Source organism: Strix aluco, chromosome 5, assembly GCF_031877795.1.
Source record: "Strix aluco isolate bStrAlu1 chromosome 5, bStrAlu1.hap1, whole genome shotgun sequence".
NCBI classification, from domain to species: Eukaryota; Metazoa; Chordata; class Aves; order Strigiformes; family Strigidae; genus Strix; species Strix aluco.
This window is the reverse complement of record NC_133935.1, coordinates 41,606,370-41,630,608: the sequence shown is the minus strand read 5'-3', so window position 1 is coordinate 41,630,608 and position 24,239 is coordinate 41,606,370. Positions and strand designations below refer to the sequence as shown.

General features: G+C 35.9%; 1 protein-coding gene across 1 annotated transcript in view; it reads left to right on the top strand.

The window, feature by feature from the left end:
- The window catches only part of LRRIQ1 (leucine rich repeats and IQ motif containing 1), a 117,129-nt gene that overhangs the window by 24,839 nt on the left and 68,051 nt on the right, over nt 1-24,239 (top strand). The window contains 6 exon segments of the mRNA XM_074825427.1: nt 2,050-2,123; nt 2,418-2,511; nt 6,607-6,783; nt 14,806-15,282; nt 18,739-18,877; nt 21,438-21,557. Of these exon segments, the coding sequence (XP_074681528.1) occupies nt 2,050-2,123; nt 2,418-2,511; nt 6,607-6,783; nt 14,806-15,282; nt 18,739-18,877; nt 21,438-21,557 (1,081 nt within the window).

Below are 24,239 nucleotides of genomic sequence, written 5' to 3'. Positions count from 1 at the left end.
GCTATAGAATGACTGGGAAGCATTTTAATCTCATAATGCCAACAGCAGGCAGGGATAGTCCAGTAGGCAATTTCTAATTCACCACAGCATATACTGATAAAGAACCAGAGAACTCACTCAGTATAAATAAAACAATACTGCATTATCTTTTGTCCCTTGTGCAAAGTACATTTATTTTCCTGGATATTTCTGAATATGTGAATCTATAACCTGAATCGTGGATTTTCAGTCTTTGCAGCCATACTGTTAGCCACTAATATCTGTGGTGATATTTGCTACAAATATTAAATATATTTGTTTACTGTTGACTGGTCATGAGACATGCTGACATTTATAGTACTATGTACAGATCTACATATAAGGCTTAATGCTTTTTAGAGTTAATACTTCTTCATATTTATTTGATTGCATGGAAGACTGGCAGGGAGGTAATAGAACTAATTAGAACTAGAACCAGGACAACTTTACAATATGGTTTGAGAAAGATAGGGAAGTATAGCAACACATACTGAATTGGCTTTATATCTGTTTCTCTGAATAAAATGTTATGTTGTCATATAGAAATACTTGCCAACTGAACGTGGAAATTATTTTTTTTCTGTTTTGCATATGGTCAAATTTTCAGTAAGATTAAAGAGATTACAACCAACATTTGGTCCAGAATTTGTGTACCAAAGTTAAATCCAGCTCTGTCTTTCATTTGTAATGCCTGTGATGGAAACACAACATTTCAGCAACAAACAACCATTTTTGGCTCTGACCAGTTGTAAGTTTGTGGAGTGAGTGGGTTTTGGTTTTTTGCATGGTCATGTTTCTGACCATAACAATTCAGATTTATAGCTTTCAAAGGCACTATAACCCTCAGAAAATACTGCTTTCCATGAAAATTAGCAGTCACAAAGTGAGAACACACATTGCCATTGGTGTTACCATTTTCTCATTATGCTTAGGCCTTGTCCTTACAGACATGAAAGAAGTTTCCTAAACGTGTATTTTTTTTTTTTAAAAATGTAGTTGATGTAGTATGTGTTTATACATAAACATACTAATCCTAATTGAAGACTGGGGTTTTTTTTGCATCTTGATTTTATTTTTTCCTCCCTCTTTCATATTTAAAATAAAACTAAATAAACTTTTTAATCTAAAAAGTAATATTTGAAAATAGCCTGGCAGCTGACCAAACCGTTCAACATTCATTCTTAGTTGCACTAATGAAAGTTTGTAAGTAAAGAAACTTGAATAACACTGGACGGTAATGTTTTAATAGTAGTGATAATACATGTCTTACAGTCCATAATCCTTTGTACAGATGAATGTCAGCTCATTTTCCTTACATTTACTCTTCAGTATTACAAATAAGAATTTTGTCATGGCTGCGCTACTGCTTTGCTGCTTTGTTGCACAAGAAAAGCTCTGACATGCAATAAGAGCAATTCCATAACTGTCTGTATAATAGGCACCTATTTGTCACTGTCTTACAGAAGTGGTAAGACAGAGGAGGCACTAAAAATATATTACAGGACAGTGCAGCCTTGACCTGTTAAGAAATACAACTGTGACAATAATTATGTTAGTTTTAGGATCTAGGAAGTAATGTGCTGAGTGCGGAACAGAACCAAACTGACAAGAAGTTTGAGCAATGAGAAATGAAGGAAGAGGAAAGAGGAAAAGTAGATTTTATTTCTTCTTCAGAATCAGGGTCTTCTGTTAGTTTCATTCTAGTTATGGTGCCTCAAGAAAAGCCAACTGAGTTGTGTAAATTTTTCAAGACTTCAGATCCTCAGCACTAAATGCAAGAAACAGAATGAAATATTTACCAGACAAAACAAAACAGTGATGAGTAAATATTAAAAACTGAGCTACTGAGAAGACTAAGAAATGCTTTCAAGTTAAAATTTCAGTAATTAGTTCTAGCACCTTGGATAGCTAAATTGAGTATTTTCTTATGAAAATAAGTAAATTGTCATAACTGTAAAAGATACTGATGCCTTTCTCTTATGAACTGCTGGTTTATTTAGTTGAAAAAAACCTCTTCTGTTTTGTTCTTAGATTAACTGAGCTTGTACCTTTAAATTCATTTGTATCTTTGGAAAAGCTGGATATCAAAAATAACTGCTTGTCAGGTGGGTTGTATAAAAAACATAAAACCCCATTCAAACAAGAACTTCTTAATTAAATTATAAACTTATTTGAATTTGATTGTTCCTATTTATTTACAGGTGACATTTATACAGAAAACATATAAATATTTTCCAAGCATGGATGTTATACTGATTATAAGTATACTTTATAGGTAGCAGAATTGCTTGTCGTACTTCATGATTTTGGTACATTTTACTTCCATGTAAGATTTTATGAGAAATAATATGGTTCTGAATTCAAATTGATATTAAATTTTCTTTTCGACTACAATATAGACCTTAAAGGTGTCATTACATGGTTAAGTGGCTGTCATAAACTAAGGGAGTTGTCACTCAGTGGAAATCCTCTTCTCCAAGAAAGTAATTGGAGGTAAGAAAATAAATTAATTTGCTAAATCAAAAAATCAAAATCAGCCAAAAACTAGGTGTATATGCATCTTGCTCATCAATCAAAATCAGCCAGAAAACTTGGTGTATGTATGTTAGTTAAACAGTAGAAATGAGGTATGAATGCTACCACAAATTGGAAGAGAATTATATGGAAATAACAAATAAAATTCAATTCTGTGATCTTTATTTTTTAAGAATTCCAGTTTGTAATTTTGTTTAAAGAAAAATCTTGATGTTTGACCTAGTACTTGGAACCTTAATAAGAAGCAGTTTGTGCTAAAACTCGACAGCGGTCTCTCTAAGCTGTTTAACTGTTATCCTAAACAAGTATTTTTCTTTGTGACAATTTCTTTAGGCAAATACAGAAATTATAAAGACGATATGGGCCTTCTTTGGGCTGTTTATTTGTAACTGCTTCCTTGCCCACTGATCACAATATCTTCTTTTTCAGCGTGAATTCTGGTTGTTCCTCTTTACTGACAAGTTTACCACCTTTGGTAACTTTAACTTTCTGACTGAGGTTTTGTCTGACCTTTATTACCCTTTTTTACATTTCATTAAAACTTCTGCACAAAGACGTGGCCTTTTTCTCCTCCTCTTTCATCTGCACTGTTTAAAACCTTTATTTTTTTCTCTGATGATTAATGTTCCTACACTGCTTACTTGCCTTTCTCAGAACCATCAGTTTCTGACTATCACATAGCTTCTTAAAGTGTTTCTCTTTCTGCTTTGCTGTCTTTTTTCTTTTTTTTTATTTTATTTACTCCTTTCCATCACTTCATCCATTTGCTGCTTAACAGTCTTGCAGGTTCACACTGCACATGGATAGAGAAAGGGTGGTGTCTATAATAAATGTATTAAGGAATCCTTGGCTTACATCTTTTAAGGAAAAAAAATTAGAAGAAAAAGTCAGAATGAATGGTTGATTTTTCCTTAGTAGTTGAAGCTTGGACTTTTTTCTTGTTCTGAGAATTCCTTATCTTTACACCAAAATTTAATAGCTCTTATGAGATATGAAAGACACAGATATAAAAATAATGCTGTCCTTTGCCCTCCAGTGATGTATAATACCAAAATAATAATCTAAAAAATATTTAAAGGGCTGGTCCTAGAGGTATTATATATGTATACATAAAAACTGGATAGGGTAGAAAGGAAACTTCACATATGAAGTGAAATGCAGTCACCAGAATCCCTGAAATGAGTAGCTGTGATAGGATTGTATTTGTAAGCCATATGAATAAAATTGTACATGGATAGGGTTTTGTATTTTGTATTTTAGTAGAAGTGTCCTCATTTCTTGAGAATTCTGTGGTCTGAAACACTGTGCATGGGCCAATGCCGTCAAGACTTAAAGCTGTCTGAGAGAATTGCTCAGCAAAAGTACAGTAGTGCTGTTAATTTAATATGAAGTGCTCTTTCATCTTCCTTAGAATTGATACTTTCTAGCCTACAGGCCTTCAAGAGCAGAATAAGTTGGAAATGAAATTTTAGATTTTTAGTTGATGTTCCAGAATACCTGTGTTGAAATGGTACAGTGTCTTTTAGTGAATTCTCACTATAATGCCATTAAATGTAAAAAGAAGCATTTAATCAGTAATAACTGAAATCATTACCAATTCTTTCAGCTAAGGAACTCAAGTATTTACCTAGGAATGTGTTAATATAATAAAATGTCTGAGGAAATGAAATGAGACACAACAGTTGGACTTTCATTTTGGATGTAATTAAAACAGGTGACTGAGATTTTTTATTAGAAAAATATTGTTATATTTTTTTAACCTTAGCAATTTTAAAGAATGACCAGAATTGCTCCTTGTCTAACTTCAAGTCAGTTAAAGGTGAGGCTTTACACTTCAATGTTACACAAAAAATGTGTTTAGATAAACTGTGTTCAAATTCACTACAATAGATTGCCTAGTATAACTGCAGCAAAGTTTGGGGTATGTCTGTTTTGGAGTATGTGTTATATTAAGAGAAAAAACAAAAACAAAACCACCCTTACATGTATATCTTCCATTAGAAGTTTTTTGTACAAATTTCTAATTAGTATTCCACTGGAAAAAATACTATTTGAAACTTTTAGTTGGAAATGTTTGAGTAGTTTAAAAGCTAATGGTACAAATACATTCTTGGTTGGTTTGTTTGGTTTTTAATGAACAGACTTATTTGCACTCCCGTGATTCCTGCAGGTAATTTTGTGAATAAAATTCAGTGACTGTGACAATATTTTAAATTCCCATTTGCATTGTTTTAATTCCCACTGTTTTACAGAAGTAACTGTTATTTCACTTGTAACCTGGAGGGGAAAAGCTTTCTGAATTCCAATTTAACTATAAGAACTGACACTTTAGATTGCTTGACCCAATAGAGCTTTTATGATTAGACAAGAGATTCATTTGTCTAAAGGATTTAAAGTATGGGATACTATAAAATATGGATTTGCTGAATACAACATTGACCATAACTTCAGGCAATATATTCCAGTGAACTTTACATAACCTCTTGATACCAACAAAGGAATTAGTTGTAAAATTTCCCAATCGGTTTTGTACTTTCATGTCCAGCCAGTGATAACACCAACAAAAGTGAAGTAGTAAGAAATTGCTTTTTAAAAATTAAACCCTGGGATCAGTCTGAGCACTCCTAGGGGAATGTGTTTCAATGCTGTAATGATTAATAGAGCCTCTTAAGTGACAGAATATTCACCAGGAAGTTTTCACTAAATGAAATATTGACTCAGCCCGTCACCAGGAGAAACCCAGCTGGAAAAACTAGTGTTGAGATCCCATAGCTCTAGGACACGATACTTCCAGCATCAATGAACTTTGATATGGTACTTTTTTGATGTATCGCTATTCAATATCAGCTTTGGTGATTTCTCTCTATGTGTTCAGGGACTCTCTATCTAAACCCATTGTTTTATTCCAAATGTATTTCAGATGTGTTATTCTTACATTAATGGGCAGTAGAGAAGAAAGATTTTATATTTGTAAAAAATGAATATTCTGTTCTATTGAGCTACATTTTGGAATATTCTAACTCATTCATAGCAACTTTCTCTGATTTTAAACTTAGTGTATATTGTCTGAGCTGAGTAATAGTCCTTTACCTTCACAGTGAATAGTCGGTGAGTTCTAAAATTTTGAAAAGAGTATTTTTTTTCATAGTAAGTGGACTTACAGCTGCAATAAGTATTCTTTCAAAAGTTCTTAAGTGTTACTTAAAACTAACAATGAAAATACTGAGTGTTGATGTATTGATTTAAATAATTTTGCAGTTTTGCAACTTTCAACTAATTTGGTCTGGTATAAGAAATACGTGAAACAAGACTGCAGTACTAGATTATATTTCACAATAGCCTAGAAGAGAGCAATTGAAGAAGAATAGCATTGATGATACTGGTTTTTTAAGTTGGTAGATAAGTTTGTCATACATATTTTTTCTTGCATCAGTGGCTCAACTGTCCTTTTCATAGCAAGGCAGTGTCATCTCTACTGTCATCTCTTTCACTGACCGAATTCAATATTTCGAAAGTAATTTTTTTTCCTGTCAGTCATATTGAATATCATATTGCTTTATGTGGTATATAGAAATGATAAAGGGAGTAAGACTGACAATGTTTAGTATTCTGTGCAGTTTTGAATCTAAACCTTTCAATGGATCAACAAAATCAGTGCTGTATCTTAATCCAAATCTTAGTTTGCTGTGTTGCCTACTAATGAAATGCATTACAGGTGTCTATGTACAAGTGTGTCAGATTTTCCTGTTGTTGTTTAAGTAGGTAAAATGCTGGCTGTAGTGGATTGAGAATGTTGGCATTGACCTCCCTGGGGTCAGTATTTCAGTAGTGGTCATTATAACAACAAAGTATTAAGAAATCTTGCTAAGTTCTGTTGTTTATCAAGAATAAAGTTTTCATTAATATATTAACATATGAAGTAAAGACAAATATATACAAGTATGTAGAGAACTATCATCATGTTCTGTCTTGTTATATGATTGTACCAATAAAATGGGAGTTTTAGCATTAGGATTTTTTTGTAAAACTAATTATGACTTTTTCTTTTCTAAGGGCTTCTTTGTCTAAGGTCCTTCCTAGTTTACAGTTTCTTGATGGTGAAATCTTAAACTGTCGTACTTTGCCTGCAACTGAAAGAATCAAAGGATCAGAATTAAGAACTTTTCTGGAACTTTGTCAAGTTCAAATTGAAGAAAATGATCTACTGAAAAAAAGGGCTGCTGAACTGGTGTATGTATTTATATTTATGTGAATATAAATTACATTCAGAAATATGTTTTCATGTATTCTTAGTGTAGTTCTTGGTGTCTTATGAATTTTACTTAGCTTTTTGCCTGGAAATGTATTATGTAAAACCAGAGATTAGAATCATTGACTTGAGTGCAAAGAGTATTTTAGATATTCAGATATTCAAATAAGTGGGCCTTGACATTTTTTTTTATTTAAGTTTGAGAAAACAGGTGGTTCAAAACCTTCAGTTAGTAGTAGTTCAATGAATTCATACACACAACATAGTAAAGTGATACTGAAAATGGTATAATCATATTAACATGATTTCCAGCTTTAGCTTAATCAAACCTAGTTTGGCTGTTGGTGCAATATGCTCTACTTTTTCCCTGCATTTGTTTTCCATGTCTGTATTATTCACATTCAAAATGACTGCAAAAGATTTGAACTTTTTCTTTTAAAGTAGTGGATGAGATGGCTCTGTTTACAGGTCTTTGGTTTTGTCATACTTACTACCTTTATCATTATTACCATGGTTAATTCTCCAGTGACTTCAGATTAGACATTGCAAGCAGTAATTTATCATTCATACCTGCTATCTTTGCTTTGCTTTGCAATATCGAAATAGCTCAAACTTCTCATGTTTTTACACTTGGTAATATTGCATGTTTTCTTCTTTTTTAGTTCCCTTTCATTTCCTAGCAGTTTCACAATATCATTGTAGCCCTTTTAATATCCAACTTGTCTGCTGATGTTTGGAAAGATCATTTCCTTGATCCTTCCAGGTACTGAACATTATCCCAGAGCAGGTGAAGCATGTGACGTTTGACAATTTAGTCTGAACTTCTCCATGTGTACGTTGTTGGTTCAGGAAAAGTACCATGTTTTTTTTTCAGAATCTAGCTGTTTTGCATTTACACGTAAGCCTGTATATGCATGGTGTCTTGTTACTACCTAACAGGTTATTACATTGATGTATTATTGGCTGTTACTAAGCTGCAATAAAATCTTCATAGCTCACAAAACAGATTTATTTGAAAAGAGGTTTCTGTTAAGAATTAGATTGAAAGTAGTTTGGGAGAAATTATACAGTGCAGTTTTTTATGACAGATGTAATGTCTAAGTGTCTCCTAGAACCCGTATATTTCTCCCTTAAGCCCTCAAGATATGTCTTCTCCACTTCTATGATTTTTGGCTTCTGGTTTGCAGGTGAGAAGCTGATACTTCCTAATCTATTTACCATTTTGAAATAGTGTTCTTTCCTTTCTTTTTCTTAAAAGGAAAAAAAAGGAGACACACAAAAAAGTACTCCTCCTCCTTTATGGTGGAGAAAGTTTTCTTATGTCTGAGATTTAGGACCTGTTTCGTCAGTATCCTTTACAGAAAAAAATGCCAATCTGTAATTAGGATATGACTTGCAAGAGAGCTGTAGTATAATCTCAGAACCTAACTTTCACATACATTTCTGCAAGATGGTAAAAAATGGGAGGGAAAGATGATATTCACAAAATTTAATGGTTTATTTAACCATGGTCTGCATGAATGGACAGCTAGACAGGTAAGAAATTTGTTGGGTAGTCAGGCTCAGACCATCCATTAACTATTAGTAGTTAATGGCTCATGCTTCTTTCTGGAGGCTGACTTGTCATTTTAACATCTTTATCAAGGACCTGGAGCACTTACCATGCTTGCAGATGACAATTCAGAGGAAATTGTTTACATGCCTGAGGGCAGGGCTACTATTCAGAAGGGCCTAGGCAAGCTGGGGAGGCAGACCAACAGGAGCCTTGTGAATTCAACAAGGAAAAATGCAAAGTTCTTTACCTTGGAAGGAGTGACCCCTTGCAACAATACAGGCTGGGACTGGCTGGTTGAGAAATGTCTCTGCTGAAAAGGACCTTTGCATCTGGGTAGGTAAGAAACTGAATGCGAACCAGCTGTGTGCCCTGGTATCAAAGAAAGTTAAGAACATCCTGGGCTGTATGTACAGGAACACAGCCATTAGGTTGAGAGGAGTTATTATTTCCCTCTCTTCAGCCCTTATTAGCTCACATCTAGAATACTGTGCCCCATATTTTGAGTCACCACTAAATAAAAGATATTGATAAACTGGAACAAGTTTGATGCATGTCCCCTAAGATGGTCAGGGTGTTCAAGCAGATGCTCAAGAAGACAGAGCCAGGCTGTTTGCAGTGGTGCATGACAGGAGGATGAGCAACAAGGACCTAAGCTGAAACAAGAGAGGTTCAGACTGGTGGGGGGGATTGATTCCACCCAGTAACTATCTACCCACCAGCTGCTTGCTCACTACTCTCCCCACAAGCAGGACAGGAGAGAGAACCAGAAGATCAGAAGCAAGAAAAACCTATGGACTGAGATAAAGAAATAAAGACAGTTTTTCAGGAGGGGAGAGGAGAGGAGGGGAGGGGAGAGGAGGGGAGGGGAGAGGAGGGGAGGGGAGGGGAGAGGAGGGGAGAGGAGGGGAGAGGAGGGGAGGGGAGGGGAGAGGAGGGGAGGGGAGAGGAGAGGAGGGGAGGGGAGAGGAGGGGAGGGGAGAGGAGGGGAGGGGAGAGGAGAGGAGGGGAGAGGAGAGGAGAGGAGAGGAGAGGAGAGGAGAGGAGAGGAGAGGAGAGGAGAGGAGAGGAGAGGAGAGGAGAGGAGAGGAGAGGAGAGGAGAGGAGAGGAGAGGAGAGGAGAGGAGAGGAGAGGAGAAAAAGCAACCAGGTGATGCAAAACAATCACTCATCACCTCCCACCAGCAGCCTGATGCCCAACCATTCTCTGAGCAGTGGCTACCTTGGAAGGACTCCCCCCAAAATTTTATTTCTGAGCATGGTGTTATATGGTGTAGAATATAGTTTTGGTCAGTTCAGGTTAGCTGTCTTGGCTGTGTCCCTTCCCAGCGTCCTGTCCTACTTGCTGACTGGGACAGAGAAGATCTTGAGTCTGTCCAAGCACTGTTCATCAAAACATTAGTGTTTTATCAATACAGTTTCAGTCACAAATCTAAAACACAACACCATATGGGCAGCTATAATGAGAATTGACTCCATCCTAGCCAAACCCAGTACAACTGGACATAAGGAAAAACCTTTTCACTGTTAAGACAGTGATGAATTGCAACAGGTTGCCCAGAGAAGTTGTGTAGTCTCTGTTTTTGGTGGTTTACAAGACCTGACTGGATAAAGCTCTGAGTGATCTGGTCTAATCTCGGAGCTAACCCGTCTTTGAAGTAGAAGGTTGGACTAGAGAACTCCTGAGATTCCTTCAGTTGAGAATTTTTCTATGATTCTGTGTTTGAGAAAAGCAATAGTGGTAAGAAGGAATTATGTAAACATCTCTTCTTTCCTGAATGTGTGGTTTAGATGGGGACGGGAGGGTTGTGGGTTTTTCTAAAGTTTTGAGAACTCATTTGCAATCTTTTAAATCAGTAACTTTGACATGGTTGAAGAATCTTGTATCAAATTTAGTCTTAAAATTAATTTATTCTGTATTAAAGCCCTCTATGTTTTGTCTAAAAGTACAATTTATGGATGATTTGAAAACCGTTGAAAACTGTAGTTCATAAAAGGAGCTCTAAACTTGTTTGTATATAAGCCTTAACAGCATAGCTATTATATGTACATACTGCAATACTTTGACTGAATTAATGTGACATTGCTAAAGAACAGGCCAACAATAGAGCAAACTTCTGTCTGTTTCACATCTTGCTAAGTTATGAGCCCCTGTAGGTGCGACCTCAAGTATGTAAGCTGCCAAAAGTAATCACTGCTTACTTCCCTAATCCATGTTTCATACACCACTGCTGCCCAATTAAATTGTCTGTGCTGTTTCTGCCTGCAATTTCACTGTTCTTGCCATACTTAAGAATGAAACATATTTTAAATTTAAATTTCTCTGTTCTAATAAATGCTTTCTGTCACATAATCTTTAGATGTCTTGTAGTCAGTAATCATATAAAAAAATACTATGACAGCTTGGCTGCAGTAATTTGCTTTCAGTCATCAGATATGCAGATGTCTGGCTAGTGGAACCTGGACTTTATAAATACTGTATGTATAATACAGTGAAAATGACAGGAATTTCATAAATGGTATTGCAGGAGAGAATATGTCAACAGTGACCTCTTTCATGTGTTTGTAAGGGACTTTTGTAACCTGCAGCTGAACATAGTAATGATGCTTATAGAAGTCTCCCTGAAGACAAATTAGTTTTTAGCACACTTGACAAACAAAAGCTCAGTTAAAATTGGAGTGTACTATTTGAATATTCTATGTATCAGAATTATAAAAATCATAGAAGAGCTGCAAAGGGAAAAACATGACATTAAGAAAAATTTTAACTAGCACACATAGGGATGGAATATTATTTATGATTTAGCTGCAAGGGCCAGGAGAAAACTGCCATTGCTGATTAGAACCAACTTGTTTGTCCACTGACCCTTTTGCCTCTGAGAGGTTTGTTCTGCTGACTTTTCTATTTTTACTGTCTCATTCTGACAAAATGATGCTCTTTGAATAATCTGGCAGTCATTGCAGATGCAATTGCAGTAGGAAATTCTATACAAAATGTGTCAGCTCTGTAAAGAAGCTTCCACTGCCACCTTAAACTTTCAGAGTAGCAACATTTTGGCTGATTTAAACTCCACTGAAAGGACTTTAAGAGTGAATAGCTTGTCCTTTTCCGTATCTGTTAAGTCAGCCTGTGCATGAGTCCTTACACTTCCCAGGTGGTGTCAGTGGGGATTTGCTCCTCCCCACCTCTACTCTTCCCTCTCCAAACATTGCATATGAAACTGAGCAGGGTTTGATCTAATTTTACCAAGAAGACAATGATGGATACTCTTGGTGGATTGATTTTAGGACTGAAGTTGTAGCAGTCAGTAAATGCCTGACTTGAATTTCCAAATAGATTAAAATCTGATTCTAATGCTTTCATCTTTCCTCGAAGTCCCTGGAAAATCCTAGCACAAGTTAAGAGGATTCTTTTTGGTAGGAAAGCTACAGGTAGCTTTCTGCTCTTAGCATTTGTTTGAGAACCATTTGTACATTGCTATGAAAGACCCATTTCTTCCTTTTCTGGCTTATTATCCCTTTCTCCCACTGCAAAAGCAGTACATCATTTGTGGCTATACTAAAATTTACATATGGCATAAATTACTTGTTAAGATCAAAATAAAGCTGTGGGTCACCATTAAACATGAGGGAATGTGCTGGTCAAAGCTGGAAACCATAAAAATTTTGCTGTAGCAAGACTGCCATATTCATCTACATTTCATTACATATTAAGCAGCCAGGCAGCATGGGCACTAGTGCTTCCATCAGGATGATCCCATTTCTTGTTTTGTCTAGATGTCAGTTTATGCTTAAAACCTTGGTTGTGTCTGAACCAAGAAGCAATTCCAGAAGAGTTAGTGTGTTCAGACCGCTTGACCTATAATGCCAAAAAAATCTGAAAGGCAAACAACCAATTTACATTAACTGAAAAGGAAATATTGTGGTATCAGAAGTCTTAATACTGTCGTATTTCTTACTTTGTCTTCTCTCTTTCCTCATATGTGTTTTTTTCCATTAAACAAGTAAATCAGTCCTGCATATTTTCCATTATAGCAGCTTCCTTTCTGTGGTTTGAATAAGCTGTCTTCAGAAGCACGGTCCTTCTGAGACACTGCGAAAGCTGAAGTGCATTGATAGGATAGCTCTACCCCAAGCCTGTTGAATAATTCTTTTTTTCTCCAGAGAGGTCTGAAATCCCTGTTCACCTAAAGGAACCACCAAGCTGATTGCCACCTAACACTCTGGCCCCATCTTAATATCTTTTGTCTGGGCTTTGGAGCTTCACCTTTGCAGGAGAACCCCCAATATAGTTTCCAAGCCACTTCATTGCTCGTAATTCTCTGAGATGTCACTACAGCTTCCTTTGTCATTTCTTGAAACTCAGGCTGATCTGACTGCCTAAAAGGAAAGCCACTTTTACACAGAGGGCAGCCTAAAAATCCTACAAAATCAGAGTATAGCTGTAGATTGCCAGGGAATGTGACAGCTGGGAGATAGGATGCATGCCCACAGTGACAAGAGTGTATTTTGCAACCACTGCTTGGAAAATCTGCCCAAAAGCAGCTTATGTGAAAAAAGTAATACATGATCCCTGGTGACCACACAGTTACTCCCTGCCTGAATTTTCAATTGCCTTCAACCTCCCCTCCCATTTCTGCTCGCCACATTCATAGCCACTGGAAGGGTGAAACAGCTGCTTGAGATGCCCCTGCAGCTGTCAAAGAAGAGGATGCACAAGTATCCTACTCTGGTCACTGTTACGGTGTTTCGTTTTTGTTTTTTGAGAATGAACAAGTATACTTAGGATATACTTCTCATACAGAAGTTTATTATGCCTAATATATAAAACATTCTGGGGTTTTCTGCAATATTTTAATCCTCAAGCAAACAAAAAACCAAACAAAACTAAAACAAACCAAAAGAAAACAAAAGGTGGGAATGAATTCTGGGGCGTTTTTACTTTTTTTTTTTTTTGTCTTCCCACCGTAGTATGTTTTGTAGAACTTTGGTAATGATCTTGTACTAAATTTATCTTCTTAAATACTTTAACTAATTTAAAGTATTTAACTGAAGTATTTAATTAATGCTTTAAGTATTTCATGTTGAAGAAATTACTATTCTTACTGTGTAGTAGGAGACAGCTAGAATTTGTTAGATCCTTAAGCAAATATATGCATTGATTTAAATATTTTTAGAAAATGTCATATTTGTGGAATTAACAGGAGTAGGAGTAATGTTGTGTAATGGTCAATCAAATGTACAGCTAATGTACAGTGAGTCGTGTAATTAGCCTGCGTGGATTTGGCTTCCAAGTTAGCCATTCGTATTTTGTCCAATAGCACTGAAGTTGCACTAGCAGAGGAAGAGTTGGAATCTTTTTTACTCTTGTAAGATCTGATTCTGTATGTTCTTAAAAATCTAAAAAGTTCTTAGATGAGCTTCGCTAGAGGAAATAGTTATATAGGTAAAGAGTATTTTCACAATAAAAGCTTATAAAAGCTTCAGCTTTCAAGAATGATGAAGGAAAATTCTGTTATTCAAACTATACTCTTAGGACCTGATTTTTTTCCAGACTGTCAAGAGAATTGTACTTATTGCTACTTTTTCTCTTGGATTGCTGACCTAGCATTGACTTTGTGCTCCTCTGAAAATAGCGCCAGATTACAGATCTCTGCATCTATCTACGCTATGAAAGGAAAATGTTTTAGTGATTCCAAAAGTACCTGCTACCTAATATGATGAACAGTGTCCAAATAGACAGCCTTCTGAATCTGTAACAATTCATTCATATTTGCTCTTACTCATCCTCGTCATTTAGATGGTGTAACACAAAGAACTAATGAAAGCCAGGCTTTGTAGATTAATGTTGCTTCAGTCTAGCACCTTCCCTTATACTGATACAAATATCTGTACTTAAAAGTTTCTGTCTTCCTAAATTCTCTCTAGGCATTGTGGTTTGTTGGTTTGAATCTAAGTTTGGGTTTTGTTGCTGTAGTTCTAATCTGAATTTTAAAACCACTGTTATTTTTATATTAGCTTTCATAGTTTCCAGATAAAATTGGATTATTAAGGCTATTACTGGATTTATAAGAAAATTGCCTCAAATCCTCTAAAATTTTTGGCTTCATATGCCTCTAACTGCACAGAAAACTGATAGTGAAGTGCATGCCCTAGTGCCTATTTCAAACGGACTGAAACATTTAAAAAAAAAAAAAAAAGGTCAGAGTAAAATAAGCAATCTATTATATGTAAGTATATTTTAAATACTGCCAAAAAAAGAAAAATGAAATTAAGATTTATAAATACTGAAACTGGTTTTCAGTTAGAGTAATTACTATTCACCATACGAATATGGAAACATGTAAGGATACTTGAAAATACAAGGTAGTTTAGGAAATAGTAGAGGGAATATATTTTTTAAAGAGCATTCTTACAGTCTGAAATGTAAAAACATTTTGTCTTTTTTCAGAATTGCCTCTTCTATTGATTCTGCACAGGGACAATGCTGGTATTTTAATCAGTTGATGAAACTTAGTATTAAACACCGATATGCACATGAGTATGGTGAACTAAACATTACTGACAGAGATGGACCAGAAGCACTGAAAAATCATTCAAAGCAAACATCCACTGGCTGCCTACAGGAAAATAACCTCTTTATCATGGGTGCGACAGAAAATAAACAGGTCTTGTTGGATCCTTCCAAAAGATGGATTACTACTGGCCATATTCAGGCCACATTCATTAACTCCTCCATACCTGTGCACCAAAAGGAAAATAAAGAGTATCAGAGAGTGAAGCAGAAGAGCACTGAATCTTGTATTAATTACAGTGGGGAGAACAAAGGCAACAATAACATGTCAGCCCAACTCACACTGCAACAATCAGTGATAGCAGCAAGTAATATGAGAAGAGATCTTCAATACATTGAGAATGATACAGAAAGGTAAGAGAGATGTCAGATTGCTTTCAAATAGATTATATGGATAGGCAATAGGAGTGGGGATTTCTTGTTCAAAACAGCAGCACAGAACTGGTAGTAAGAAAACAATATTTTTAAGCTTATTAGACAATGAAGAGTTATTTTAAGGTGATGCACGCTAGACTTTCATATTAACAGCCATCCTTTGTGGTATTCTGTCGGCTGATATTTTTAGAATATAGTTATGTATGTACCTAAAATAATTTTTAAATGCTATATAGTAAGGGAATTTGAAAACTTTTCCGTGGTCTCCTACCTTTTTCTTCTTTTTTTGCAATATATTTATGACATGAATTCAATGACACGTACAATGTTAGGAATGAAAATGCTGGATGGTTTGCAGGAATTTTGGGGTAGTTTAAACTGCAAACTAGTGTAAGGCTTTTATGCTATACTATTCATCAGTCATTCAAGGTTCATCTGTGTAGAATTTATAGTCAGTATCATTTAGAAGGCAAGAGGGAAAAGTTGCTTAAATCTACCATCCTACTCCCTTGACCTTAGGCCAGTCTCCTGCTGTTGTGATGACTGAAAAGCTAACAGCCTGCCCTGCCCTTGGTACTCCTCCAGCATGCCTCAACCTGCTTCTTAAAAGTAGAAGCAGGGGTGAAGGGCCAGTTCAACATGTTCTGTGCCCCCAGATATTCTCCGACATGAAACAGACTGGTTTATTAACTCTTTGTAATGCATTTGCTGCTGGTTTGTATGGTTCTGGATGTACAGTCAGGGAAAACAGAAACTGAAATTTTTGTCCTAAAGATACAAAAATTCAGTTATAATTTCATAAGAATTCAGTTTCAAAAATACATCTCTTGAGAACACTATGAAGAGCAAGCATGGAAGGTGTACTTCTTCATGCTGTTTAGACTTAGGTAAATGAGTAGTAGTGCCTAGTAGGTACTTAAGACACTAATAATTTGTCATAAAATTTATCATTCAGGAAGACCATAGAATTCATCATTGCCTCTCAGGAAGTTGAAAGTAAGAGTACAGTAGTCTATTATGGAAGATGAACGTTTCAGAAAAATATTTTTTAAATAGTTCATTTAGAATTTTTACTTAATCTTTTAAATGTATTCGTAAGTCTGTTGTGTAAGGTCTCTTCCATGCAGAATACAAACCATTAGAGGGTTTTTTTGTTTGTTTGTTTTGTTGTTGGTTTTTTTTTTTTTAACTCAGCTACTGCCTTTTATAGATTCAAAGCTTATAAATAAACCATGTTTTGGGTTGGTAAACTTAAACACATTTTAGGAAAAATATAATTCTGGCTTAACCTCCAAAGTGATTTTTTTCTGAAAAATACTCCTCTATTTTAATAGATGCACTGCACAGGGAAACAAAATATGTAAATATTGGGGGAAATTTAGATGTCTTTTCTTGAACCCACTGCCCAACTGAAATGATAATTTTGTGGAGAAAAGGATTCCAAGATCGTAAAGTCATAATGCAGACCTGTCATTAAACTTCACAGAGTCACAGAATCATCTAGGTTGGAAAAGACCTTGAAGATCATCCAGTCCAACCATTAACCTAACATTGACAGTTCCCAACTACACCATATCCCTAAACGCTATGTCAACACGACTCTTAAACACCTCCAGGGATGGGGACTCCACCACCTCTCTGGGCAGCCCATTCCAACACCTAACAACCCGTTCTGTAAAGAAATGCTTCCTAATTTCTAGTCTAAACCTTCCCTGGTGCAACTTGAGGCCATTCCCTCTTGTCCTATTGCTTGTTACTTGGTTAAAGAGACTCATCCCCAGCTCTCTGCAACCTCTTTCAGGTAGTTGTAGAGGGCGATGAGGTCTCCCCTCAGCCTCCTCTTCTCCAGACTAAACAACCCCAGTTCCCTCAGCCACTCCTCGTACGACCTGTGCTCCAGACCCTTCACCAGCTTCGTTGTCTTTTTTTGGACATGCTTGAGTAATTCAATGTCCTTTTTGTAGTGAGGGGCCCAAAACTGAACACAGTAATCGAGGTGCGGCCTCACCAGTGCCGAGTCCACGGCTAAGATCACTTCCCTGTCCCTGCTTGCCACGCTATTTCTGATACAAGCCAGGATACCATTGGCCTTCTTGGCCACCTGGGCACACTGCTGGCTCATGTTCAGCTGGCTGTCAATCAACACCCCCAGGTCCCTCTCTGACTGGCAGCTCTCCAGCCACTCCTCCCCAAGCCTGTAGCGCTGCTGGGGGTTGTTGTGGCCCAAGTGCAGCACCCGGCATTTGGCCTTATTGAAACTCCTACAGTTGGCCTGAGCCCATCGCTCCAGCCTGTCCAGATCTCTCTGCAGAGCCTCCCTACCCTCGAGCAGGTCAACACTCCCACCCAACTTGGTGTCATCTGAAAACTTACTGAGGGTGCACTTGATCCCCTCGTCTAGATCATCAATAAAGATGTTAAACAGGAGTGGCCCCAAAACCGACCCCTGGGGGACACCACTCGTGACCGGCCGCCAACTGGATTTAACTCCGTTCACCACAACTCTTTGGGCCCGGCCATCCAGCCAGTTTTTTACCCAGCAAAGTGTGTGCCCATCCAAGCCACGAGCAGACAGTTTCGCCAGGAGAATGCTGTGGGAAACGGTGTCAAAGGACTTACTAAAGTCAAGGTAGACAACATCCACAGCCTTTCCCTCATCCAATAATTAGGTCGCCCTATTGTAGAAGGAGATCAGGTTTGTCAGTCAGGACCTGCCTTTCATAAACCCATGCTGACTGGGCCTGATCATCTGGTTGTCCTGCATGTGTTGTATGATGGGACTCAGGATGAGCTGCTCCATCAGTTTCCCGGGCAACTTTCTCTCCATCAGTATAAATTAATTGAACATATATTTAGAAAGCTCAATCACTGAAGAAATCTAAATAGTCTAATCAGTGCTTGTTAAACAATAAGCAAATTAGAAAATGTACATATATAACCAGTGGTCAGTAGAGTTAAACTGAAGGGTAAAAGTAGGCAAAAGATGAAATTGCACTTTCTCAGTTTTTCCTGTCTGCTCCATTGGAGATATTTGTCTCATGCAGTTTTCAGCATTCTTCAGTGTTTTTGGGTTTTTTTTATACAGACAGTGCAGATAAGTGGACCCCTCCAATAGTTTATTCAGTCATTGTTAAACTACTTCTGCTCCTAATCCTTCCTTTGAGAAGACTCTTCCACTCCAGTGAATATACAGGGAACAGAGCCCAGCAGAGATTAGTCCTCTGAGATAATTGAATTTCTAAAGTTATGTGATGTGAATATCCTCCAGTGTTTCTGAACATATATGTCACATCTGGATTGTAATTTCTTAACAGTTTAATGGCAGAACCTTCCAATGCATAGTGCTATGTTTTATGGTTATAGTTTGGCAGCTCTGATAATCCAGTTGTACTGGTGAGGCTATGGCATTCATAGAGGTACTTTTTTCTCTATGAGGCTACATATGACAACACCAGTGATCCAGTCCCTTTGGCGGCAGTACAATGCCAGAAGGAAAACTGGCTGCACCAAAACAGAGAATCATCAGTTTATAGAAGCTTTGAGACAGAAGCATGAAGCTGCCACAGTAATCCAGGTTGGTTTATGGTATTCTCTTTACTTATTTTGCAAATTTAGTAAGAAAAAAATCTTACTGGTTTTGTGTACTTGTCATCTTCTCTCTATTTTTGCTTATGATTTTATTAACTTTCATAATTAAACATTTTATGTTTTATTTAATCAACATAACGTTGATGTTTTTAAAAGAGAGACTTATTTACAAAAAGTTTTATAGAAACATAAAAATATTTTCCCTTTTTTCACCAAGAATTTCCCTGAATTAGTTTTGCTTGATTTAATTCTAGTATTATGTTTAAGACATATTATGCCCGTGTTCTTACTGAGGTATGTCTATGCTATTAAGCTGACAGACACTGCATAACTGGTACATCATGTCTGATATCTATACAACTAACTACTCTTCCCATCTCTTCTATCCTACCTATTCATCTCTTTCCTTCTCCCCCCATCTCCCCAAAACAGGGTTGCCTCATCCATACTGTCATTGGGAACAGACCATGGCCTAGGCTGTCCTATGGTAGATACTGAGCTAACAATTAAACAGAATGGATTATGTGCAAGAATTTAAGTCCATGCCTTGACTCTGTTTAGTTTGGTAATCAGATACAGTATTTACCTGCCAGGTTACCAGGGTTCATGGGTTTTTCTACATTTTTAAGCAAATGAACCCTGTACTGATTTTAGATTTCAAGTTAACTTTAAAACATTCAATACTGTAAGTCTTCTATAAAAATGTCAACAGTGACAAAGTGATTTAGGAGCCTAAGTTCCATTTTCAGACTGAAAATCCAAGTAATTCGATAGTATCTATTCAACAAATGGGCAGTAGCAAAATGTTTAGTAAATGAGCATACTAAAAAAAAGGACAAGTACAGAATCATATTACAGCAGTAAGTTACCTGGGAAGTTGAGCTAAAATTTGTTTATGGAATATAGTGTGTAGCTGGTATACTAACAATTGATCTCTATAAACTTATTTAATACATTTTTGACCTTATATATTTGACCTCTACTATATAATAAAGTGATGAGTTTCACAAATTAAAAGGTATTTCCTTTCATTTGTTTCAGACCTGATAATTTTCAAAGTTAGTACAAAAATAGAGTCTTTCCCTATTTATCTCCGGTGCATTTTATGGAGTTTTATATCTCTCTTATATCCATCCTTTATATTCAGTCTTTTGTAAATAAAAGTTTAGTCCATTTAGTCTCTTTTCATATTACTCTGTACTTCTTTTTATGTTTTTGTCCCTCTCTGAACCTTTACCTCATTCTATTATAACATTTATAAAGAAGTGACTAGAACTGAATTCCATAGGCAGATATATCACAGGTTGCTACAGTAAGACAGTTTTCATATTGTTTCTTAAGAACTACTAAAATATAATTTTTCTTTTTGATCATGACTGAACACTGACCTGATGCTTTCATAGATCTGTGTTAACAGCTGCCTTACAGTTTATCCTTCTGCATATACCATTACAATTGCTTTTCTCCTTTGCATTTGTAAAAACTAATTGTATTTGTTAAATGAAATATCTTTGTCATTTGGTCACTCAGTAATATCAGGATATTTTATCTGGATGGTTATCAAGATCTGTAGGAAAATAACAACAATGAAATTGTAAGAAAGCAGTTCTAATACATTTAATCATTTTTATAATAACCAGGAAGTATGTGTGTAAAACCATTAACTTTTTCAATAATTTATGCAGTTAAACAATAATTTCCTAAAAATTTAAAAGCTAAACATTAAGCCAGAATATGAGATTTACTCTTCCTGTTTTAGTGCCTTCATTGCAAAGCCATTAAATGTGGACATCAATACATTTTTCAGAACAGTGGAAATTTTTTTGCATGGTGTTTTAAATGCTTAGGGCATCTTGAACTCTAATGATGTCAAATACTGATTAGGGGGAAAATTGCTGTTCTGAATTTAGTTTTCTTAATTTCATCTATGTAATTTTGAAATGTTTTCCTGGATCTGATTCTATGGCTTGGCATGTGTTCCTAACACCCTTCCTCTTTTTTTAGCACTTAATTCCTAATGTGCTCCTTTTTCTTAGATATGATTATGCCTACTGGTAATATTTTTTTTTTAAATAAATATCTTAGACAGTTAAGAAAGAGTAACTGACCTAGGTCGATTGCATGAGATGTCTCCAAGAATTGCTACTTGTAAACTATAAGACATTTAGTACAAGTGTATTTTTATTCTCAGTAATTTGAAAGTTGACACTCAACTTTTTCTTAAATATCCTTTCCTTTCAGTTTATAATAGTCCCTGAAGGAATTGTCAAATAATTAATTAGTTGACCCAGGTTTGTAGTTGAGGGAGTTGCAGGATTCCTTTCTGCTTACTTGTGGAGAGCCTCTTGAGTACTCTAAGCTTTAGACATATGCTGGCATTTAATTTGTCTTGTAGTTTTAAATGTCACATAAAGTTCAAAAAACAGATCATTGAGCTATTAAACCAAGGCCCAAGATGTTTTATCTTCCTAATGGGATAACATAGAGAATCTGGATTTGGGTTTGATCTATGGCTTTGTATAACATGCTTTAAATTTTTTGTTTAGGCATTTTGGAAGGGTTTTCTTTTGCGAAAGAAACTGGCCAGTGCTATTGCAGCTGTTAAAAGTGATGAAGTGGAGGATGACTATGAAGTAATAAATGTGGATGATTTCACGTTTTCTGAAGTAAGCACAGTCATTAGCATAAAAACTTAATGTAAAAAATAATATTATTCTTCTTAAGCAATCGTGAGGGGGTTGGAAATAAAAGAAATTTAAAGGACTACCAGGACTAGAATTAACATGTTGGATGTCCAGAAATAAAGAAGCATTTGGTATATATAGCTCATTTAAATGTATTTGTCATGGATTAATTGCTTCCTGCTCTTTGAGATGCTCTGGTAGTTATTGTGCTATTAATGTCACACCCACCATAGAACCCCACATATTTCTACAGTTAAAGGACAATTGAATGAGAATAAGGAAACAGCTACTTTTGTTCTAAAATCTTTAGCTTTTTAGTATTTTACTAACAGATTATAATGTCAACAGTATTTGAGTGTCCATGTTGTTCATTTTCATGATAAAATGATAACAATAATATAGCTGAAAATATAGAAAATATAGCTGAGATTCAGTGTTGCAGAATTCCAATAAAAAGAATGCACCCCCAAAACCAGAGGTGAACCAGTCTTATTAACTCTTCTTTTGTCTTATAGGTAAAGTGCTAAACAGATCACTAGTCTGAATACAGTAATAAATTATTAAGAGAAGTATAGTTAAATCAGAAAAAAACATACTTAGATGATCTGTGATACACAAAATACAGAAGTTATTGCTAGTAATTTTTACAAGTTATATAGAGTTAATAATGTCCTTTCAGTTTCAGAGGATTGAAATTGTCTCAGAAGTTTCCAGTCTAAATAAAAGCAGGATCCAAAGGAATTTGAGGAATAACATTACATTCAAAATGTGAATTTAGCAATAATTAAGTAAAAAATAAAAATATCTACGGGATCAATCTTGTCATTCAGTTAGCAAGGAAAAGAATCTTTAATCCAATTTTATCTTTTATAGCTTCAAAAGACACAGTCTATGTGGGAAGTTCTAGACTCAGTATGCATAGTAAGGCAGCTGTTGATGACTTACCTATATATTTGTCTGGAGCACTGCTTTCTCTCATTATTCACATTGGTTGGCTTTTTTTTTTTTTTTTTTTTAATGGTTTCAGGTGAAGCAAAAAAACCGTGATAGCAATGTGACCATTTGAGACCTAAGATGACTAGAGGTTTTCTAGAGGTTTTTTTTCATGAACCCTTGTCCCTGAATGTGCTTATTCAGCTGCTGCATCTTTGCAAGAGCCATTTGTCAATATTCCACTGTAACTTTGCAAAGGAGATTGAAGCAATGGCCCTGCTGCTGACAGGATTAGATCCTATTTATGATCACATATTTGTAGGGCTCATAGAGAGTCATGAAACCAAATATGTTGTTAGTTGGAGCAGTGCAGTTTACAGTTGATCAGTCTTCAGTCATCTGAGTATCAGCCTTCTTTTGCCACCCTGTTCCCCTTAGAAAATAGTTGGGCTTTGTATGAAATTATTACCAATCACTTGATGACTTGGAGTAATTTTTTTTTTTTCTTCTCCCTTTCAGCAGCTATTTTAAGATACATTTTCATAATTACTGTCTTGTTGTATGAGCATGCAAAATGTTTGAGGCAAGAGTCCCAGGAATCATTTGGTAGACAGGAAATGTGTGTGTGTAAACATAGAGATCTGGCTTAAATTTTAGGATTTTTTTTCATTTTAATTTGAAATATATATACAAAAAAGAACAGTCTCATTAGTTGATGTTCTCTGATCCCTGGCTTCTTTCTAAAATAATAAAAAGCAGAAAGTTGAAGGATTTACTTCTTCACACAGGAAGGAAGTATCTGTTCATATATTAAAGAAGGGAAATATCCTGTTTTGAATTATTCAACCAGTAGGGCAGTCTTATATAATGTAATTCAATTGAGCCATTCTCGTTTCACTCTGTTTGGCCCAAATAATCCTGTGGGTTTGTTTTTTTTTTTAATTGGTAAACTGAAAACTACATGGGCAGTTTTGTTCCATCTGTCTGTCAGCAAGGCAATCGCATTTGGGCAGTTGCTCCTGAGGCCAAGGAGAAAAGGAAGGAGTGGGGAAGGCAGGAAAAAAAGGCCAGCTCATTTCAGAAAGCCTTGCACAGTATCACCCTCTGTTGTTGCTACACATTTCTTCCTTTTTTTTTTTTTAATTTTCAAATTGTTATGGAGTTTATTAGGAAAGAAATAAAACATGGGTTTAGGGAGGAATTCTCAGAGAAAGTGTTTAGGTTCAGATCATGACAGGAGAACCATGAGATGACACTTTAATTTGCACAACAGGCTCAAAGGCTGAACTGGAGACTGATATCAAATAAGTTACTCAAGCCCTTAGCTTCTTGTGATGAAAAATACAGGAACATCTGTTTTCTACAGAACAGTGTATGTGATAAATTTACAATGTATATGCCCATGATGGATATACTTTGTTCAGTGAGTGAGCATTTCAGTGTTCAAGATTAATGGCTGTAACTAGATTTATACCATTCAATATTTTTCATACTTTTACCTTCTTTTTTCCTTCTTTTTTTTTTTCTTTTTTTCAAGCATATTTTTTTTCTGTACTGAAGAGTTTTACTGTGAGAAATGCATGGCTTAACTATAATGGGCCTACACTCTGCTCTGCCTAGCCCAGACTAGCCATCCTCAGTCCTAGGTTGCCTGGTTCCATGTGTCTTTAGCTGTTTCGTTCTCTGCAGTCAGATGATACCAAATCACATGACTTTCTACTTCTGCAGAGG